Genomic DNA, 7,159 nt, shown 5'->3' on the forward strand with positions numbered 1-7,159 from the left:
CGACTGGGGTTCAAGGAGACAGAAGCAGACAAAGAAAAAGAAGCAGAGATACAAAAGGCAATGGCGGCCCCGTCCAGGATAACCAAAGTATTTTGAATTAGGTATAAGAAAGGTAGAGCCACAGTGGGGCCAAGGTAGACTAATTATTTTGTTCCATTAGTTGTTAATTCATCCTTGAAAGAGACAGGCAATGGTGCGAAGAAAAAACAGATATGTATAAAATACAAAAAAAAAGGTAATGAAAGTATAAACTGTTGGCTTGTTTACAATTTATTGTTTGATATTCAGTGAATCTGTGTTCTCCACTGTTTCTTTTCTGGTTTACCTTACAGTCCTCTCATGTTAGGAGTTATTTGTTTCCATCTTTCCTCCAAGCAGAAACGCCATGAAAAAAGAATAAGAGACACAACAGTATGTCTGGTGGACTTTGGCAGCGCCACCTTCGACCACGAACACCACTCTGTCATCGTCTCCACTCGTCACTACAGAGCCCCAGAAGTCATACTGGGTAGGAGATGTGGGTTAGATCAGTGCTCGGACCGGTGGAGCTGTTGGTGATGTAGAGATGTTTGTGAAACTCTCCTGTCTCCCACAGAGCTGGGCTGGAGTCAGTCTTGTGATGTTTGGAGCATCGGCTGCATCTTGTTCGAATACTATGAAGGCTCTACTCTCTTTCAGGTCAGCTTGATGGAAATCTTAAAGACTTCTCAGCCTTAGTCTTTTAGTCACGGGATTTCTTTCCGCCTTTTCACTGCAGACTCATGACAATAGGGAACATCTGGCAATGATGGAGAGAATTCAGGGACCAATTCCTCAAAGAATGATTCACTGGAGCAGGTTTCAACCTCCTGAACTTTATTCCTTTGTTACCAAGTCTGAAGCATACGGCTGGATTTTGTTTCTTCTTCTCCTCAGGAAGCACCGGTATTTCCAACATGGCCGCCTAGACTGGAATGAATGCTCCAAGGCTGGACGTTATATAAAGTCCAAGTGCAAACCTCTAAGGGTGAGATAAACACGGGGTGTCAAGCATTCACACATGAACTCTGTTTGTCCCTTTGAATAACAACCTTCTATGTTATACCCAGAGCTACTTGTTGTCACACGGAAGAGAGCACCACCAGTTTTTTGATCTCCTGGAGAGGATGCTGGAGTATGACCCTTTAAAACGGATCTCTCTCCCGGCTGCTCTGAGCCACCCCTTCTTACTGTTGCCCAGTCATGCTGGGAGGACTCAGGCCTGGAGGAACAGCTACGACAAAAACAAGTGACCCAGAAGAACTCCTTGATGCTGCATGGACCACGTGGATGTGTCGGCAGGTTCACGACAAATCAACCTTGACGCTGTAATTGTATTGGAAGGAAATAAATCTAAGGAGGATTCACAGATTAAACAGGACAGATGGATTTTGTGCTGATGGAGTCTTAAAAAGGTTTGAATCTCTGGATATTCAAAAAATTCTTCTTTACTCTAAAGAACTCTATTTCTCGTTATTTGGTTGAATTTGAATAAATACAATTATGTGACTTTTACCCAGGATTCACTAAATAACTTTAACGTCCCTGTTCTTCCTGTGTTTCATTTGTGTAACGCTGGATCATAATATTGCCAGCTATAAAAATTATGTTTTAAAGTCGTAGGGAAGTTATATTTAGATGTTAAATCATCCTTGATTAAACATGTATATAAATGTACTCTTTATCAGACAATATTGTCCCAAAATTTTGAAAATTTTTATTCAAAAAAAAAAAAAAAATCCTGTCTTAAAATTTGTGTTTTTTTCCGTTATCTTATGTAGGCCAGTTAGGGATACGTCAGCTTGTACACCTAAATTCAGCCAATCATATATCAACGGTCATCTGTCAATCTAATTTTTTCGGTCATAGCATCGTCATTCATATTTCGCAGCTAATATACGCAACAGTTGAAATAAGAATCATTTACTTTCCCATTGAGTTCCGTCCCAGTGTTTACAGTGATGGACGTCTGTGTCTTCTGCAGGCGTAGAGCTAACAGAACTGGCAGCGTTGCGAGGAAAGGGCTCAAACATGTACGGCTGTAAGCCTTCTACACTAAACCAAGCTTCTGCCTCCCTGGCGTCCTCTTCCACAACAACTTCTTTATCGCTTTCCTTCTCTAAATAAAAAAATGTATGATGGGGGAGACTCATCCACGACCTCTGACACAAAACTCTCCTCTTCTTGCACGTTTCCGCTGTCCATAGCGTTCCTTCACAGTGTCGTTTCTCAGTCACCAATTTAGTGCTACTTGGTTCCAATGGAATTTCCAATTGGGAAGCTACTAGCACTAAGGTGCTAACTGGTTAGTAAGATGCTTCAGAGACACCGGCCATAATCAAACTTGCTTGCGTACCTTCCGCCACAACAATCCCGCCCCCCTTGATAATCGACCACAATCACTTAATTCACTGGTGTGAAGTCGTGCACCACTTGGGAGAATTCAGAAATGCAACGGTTGGAACAGCCATTTCCCTACGACTTTAAGTTTTCTTTTCTGGTACTTTAGACAAAATCCAGCATTGAACACTTGAAAATTTATAGAAATACTGCAGAGAGGAGTACAGCTATTTAACAAAACACTGTTGTTTACAAAGATATTTGCTTTCATGCACTTAATAGAGCTAAACTGGGGAAACTTGGTGTAATCTTTTACAGGCTCACATGTCAGAAGAAGAACAAAAAAATATCACCAGGTATATTAAAAGATTAAGATTCTAAAGCTGAAGTTTAAGAACCTGTAAAACCTTAAATATGATGTTTACATTCGTTCACCTGACAACACTTAAAAAATCATGCAACCGTTTTTGGCATTTGTTTAAATATATTTGGTAACTTTAACAAATTTTATGTATTATAGGAAGAAATGACATAGAACAATTGAGTTAAAGTAACTAAATATGACCAAGGAGATACCAAAACGTGTCCTCGCATTATTTCTGTTAGTGAGGAATAACTTCTGTGGTTTTTTTTTAAATATTTTTTTTATGATCTGACATCTTTGGTCAAGAAATAAATGAAGGATTTTTTGTTCCATTGACATCTCCCTGCTTCATGCAGTTCAGTTTGGTGTCGTTCTGTTCAGTCCAGTTCAGTTTTACATCCACTCACCTGTTGAGTTCAGTCCATTCCTTTTTCCTCGGCCTGTCCTGTCATTTCAGTTCAGACCAGCGGTCCAACTCAGTTTAGGCAGGTCTGTTACTGATTGTTCAGGGTGATCCAGTCCAGTCTCTCTAATTTTATTTTTTACTCTTTTGTTTGGTTTAATCTATTTTGTTCCAAGTTCAGCTTTCCATCCAACCCAGTCGAGTTCCATCCTTTTAAATTCATCCGATGTACTCCAGTCCTGTTCTGCCCTGTCCATTCAGTTTACTTTCAGTTCAGCACCGGCTAAAACAGTCCAATTTAGTCCAGTCCACTGTTGGTTCTGCTCAGTCCCATCCAGTCCAGCTCTTTTCAGCCAGGTTGTGTCCAGTCTAATAAGGATGAAATGTAGGATGTAGCTTGGAATAACTGCAGGTCAGCCAATCACTGTCCCCTTTTGGTTCATTAAATGTAAGGAAAACTGGATCATTTTATCTGACAAGTGTAATATACTGCCACTGGTTGATCGGTTAGTCCATCTGATCAACGTCAGAGACTTTTCAAATCAGGAGGCATCTTCGCCTTTCATTATGAAACCCTATTCACACAACCGGTTGGTTAAAATGTGATTTTTTTCTGTTCCATGTCCCAAACCACATGTTGCGTCGTTAAAGTATGAAACACTGCACTCATGTAAAGGCTGCTGACTCACAGCCCTTTTACCAGCAGGTAGATTGAGTGCAGCTCGACATAGAGCTCGCTCACAAGGCTGATCAGGAGCACAAAGCTGCCAACCTCCGTCTGCAGCCTTGGCAGAATGAATCACAGCTGAAGCTGAGGCATTTAGGGGGAATGAGTGTGTGTGTTCATAATCATATTCTTTAGTAAGCCAAGCATGACTATAGATAGTTCAAGGACAATGATTGAAGTTAAACTGAAGATGCTGAATGTTTAAAGTCCCTTACAGGTTTTCCTTTCTGAACTTGCAGGTGGAAGAATCTGAATGCTTTGGTTTTTACTACAATCACTTAAAACTACCCCCATATTGTTTTTAACCTCTTCATTAGGCTTTGTCAAAGCTTTATTTATTTTCCTTGGTGACCCCACGTTGGCAGAGGTTACAATCATTAAAACATACAACCTATAGAGGACACACAGCTTCAGGAGGTTATGCTTTTAATAAAATAGAATAGAGACCTACTATAGACCTGACAGGACATGAGAGATGCATGATCATTTACACAGGATTTCCCCAACTGCTGCAAATATAGTTTTTTTCCTCCTATTTTGTTAAATGTATAAACATCTGAGCCTGCATATCAGATCCTCATGTTGGTCAGGAGGATGGTCTTTAGATGTGAATATTTTAAGCTTAATTTAGTTCTATGGAAGCAAAATCAACTCTGTGGGGTATTTGGAACAGTGTGAAAGGAAAAGCTAAGCCTAAATTCACATTGTTTTCATTCAAAAACTGTTTATTTTATATATAAAAAATAACCCGAACATCCTCAATGATCCTCAGTGAAACCTGACTGCTGGTTATTGCGTCGCATCAGTCGCAGCTAATCTTACAGTAAGTCTGTGATCACATACTCTGGTCAATGTGATGCACCTTGACATGAGTGGGTGAGGCTTCCTGCTGTGAAATCCTCATTGGGCTTTGCCCTCAGCAGTGTCCCTGACCTCTGCTGATGGATGTAGATGTTTTAAAATAGTTTTATTATTTAAGGAGGCATTTTGTTCCTCAAAATATTTGTCAGTCATTATTGAAGCTTCATTTAACTTGTTTAACTGGCCACAACAAAATCCCCAAAAACAATATTAAACCAACTTTAAGTCTGAGTCTGTAGTATGTTAACCCCTCTAGTCTAGCCTGCCTTATAAAACAGGATGACAGGATGAGGCTGCAAATATGGAGGCACCCCATACGGCCTACGGACGGGATTGGACAGTAAACGGGTTGAACATTGAGTCCCTCTGAAGAAGACATCGCCCAGTTTGTATTTTTATTCTTTTAGATCAACACAAAAACCAAGATCTCTTGAAAGTAGAGTATGAAAAAATCTTTTATTCAGATCAAATATGTGTTGAGACTTTGTGTAAAGTAGAATCTGATCTGTTTTAGGAGTTTTTCCCTGAGATCTTCTCCTCTCTTTAGATGCAACAAAGGTATTACCTATTACAGCATCTTATGATGACAGCCTTTACTTAAAAGTATAGTGGAGGGTTTTCACACATTTTTAAAAAGACCCGCCATCTTCTATGTTAGACTCACCACCGGTACGTGAAAACTGGGACGAGCACTAGCATCTTCCACTATACCTTTAAACTACCATCTCCATAAATACAAAATACTTTCCTACATTTATATTTATATACTTATATTTCTAGGTCCATACAAAGAATATTTTTCTGCTTTTAAGTTCTCAGTAATACGGATGGGATGCATTATGTCTTTGTGGGGGTGTGATGGACTGAGACAACGAATCAGAGAAGCACGGGGCAGGTTGAGGAAAAAATGGAAACAGATTCATTTACAACAAAATTTGGAACTCGAAACATAAATCTAGGACCAAAAAGAAAATGAAGTCAACAAAGCCAAACTTAACACAGTCAACTGAAGTATTAACTGACCTAACAAACTGACACACAATGGGAACATATATACTGGCTGATCAGGCCATTTTGACACAAAAGAGAACATTACATATATTTACCTAAACAAAACTACAACATAACGACCGAAATAATCTATACAATACAAAATTATGAGACAACTTATGAGACAAAATAGCTTAAGCAATTAAACTATCCAACTTTGCAACAAAAACCAAACAAAACAGAAAAACTTTCCCACATCTCTACTGAAATAAGCACACTTGGTTGCCTTCCAGGAACTGGCAACTCAAAAGAAAAGTATTAGTTAAAGTAAAGCATACAAGTGAAATGAGTCAAGCAAATGTGTGCACCCAAATAGTTGACTGGTGCCAAATCAAAAAGAATAAAAAACAATACGGTAAAAAAATATAAAGTGCTATATTGAAATAAAAAGAATTACTAGACCATTTATTGTGGGGCTGCACATGCTGCCATCACAGGGGGTATGTTAATACATGTTTGCTTCGATATTGATCCAGAACCGCTTAAAGTGTGCAGAAGTGGTTCGGCATTAACAACAACACAACATCCACACATGTATATGTTTTAAAGTATGAGGAACCGAGCAATCACTGACCAAAAATGATCAACTATCTGCGACACAGGGCTGTATAAAACAGGTATTCTCTACATGAATCATGGTCAATTGATTGAAGTCATTCAGGGCAGTAAAATAGCCTCCTACATTACTCCTTTTTGTTTGATTGTTTGTTAGGAGGAAGAGCTGATACTTCATTTTATCTTCCCTTAGCTGGTCTAAGATCAGTTTCTACACAAGTTCATGTGGGCGTGGCATGAATGCTGATCCTGTTAAAGCCTTAACCTCAGCTGGCAGGAATCAGAGGAAACCTTGGCAGTAAAAGGGTAAGAATATGAGATTTGAAGCGATTTTATATGCTGCCAACTGGAGCACTGGAGTAGTCCTGGAGAGCAGAAAATTTATCGTAGGAAAGCATTTTAAGACATAAATCACAACAAATCAGCCAACTGAGAGGAAAGAAGCTGCTGACATAAAGAATTATTCACACAGTCTGATGAAACTGTGTGATAAACTAATAACATCAAAGTAACATTAAACCAAAACGTAATTATCAATCAAGATGAAGCAGAGGAAATTTCCTATAAAAGTATGTAATTTAAGTAAGATAAGATAGACTTTATTGATCTCACAGTGGAGAAATTGACTTGCCACATTGGCTCGATAGTCAAAAGAAGGTGGCAAAAGTTTGAAGTGGTGCATGGGGTATATACAGTATATACAGTGCTTCCACTTGTACACTAACGTTCAAAAGTTTGGGGTCACATTGAAATGTCCTTATTTTCGAAGCAAAAGCACTGTACTTTTCACTTAAGATAACTTTAAAATAGTCCTAACTTTAAATAAATACATTCTCTACAT

General features: G+C 38.9%; 1 protein-coding gene across 4 annotated transcripts in view; it reads left to right on the forward strand.

The window, feature by feature from the left end:
* Positions 1-1,715, forward strand: part of LOC107088789 (dual specificity protein kinase CLK2-like) — an 8,535-nt gene extending 6,820 nt beyond the window's left edge. For all 4 annotated transcript variants that reach the window (XM_015381174.1, XM_015381173.1, XM_015381176.1 and 1 more), the window contains exons 7-11: positions 379-508; positions 596-678; positions 758-837; positions 916-1,006; positions 1,089-1,715. In XM_015381174.1, coding sequence (XP_015236660.1) covers positions 379-508; positions 596-678; positions 758-837; positions 916-1,006; positions 1,089-1,271 — 567 coding nt within the window. In that variant the 3' untranslated portion in view covers positions 1,272-1,715. The remainder of the gene's footprint in view (positions 1-378; positions 509-595; positions 679-757; positions 838-915; positions 1,007-1,088) is intronic.
* The last annotated feature ends 5,444 nt before the right edge of the window (positions 1,716-7,159 follow it).

Source organism: Cyprinodon variegatus, unplaced genomic scaffold (genome assembly GCF_000732505.1).
Source record: "Cyprinodon variegatus isolate N-32 unplaced genomic scaffold, C_variegatus-1.0 Scaffold229, whole genome shotgun sequence".
In the NCBI taxonomy this organism is placed as follows: domain Eukaryota; kingdom Metazoa; phylum Chordata; class Actinopteri; order Cyprinodontiformes; family Cyprinodontidae; genus Cyprinodon; species Cyprinodon variegatus.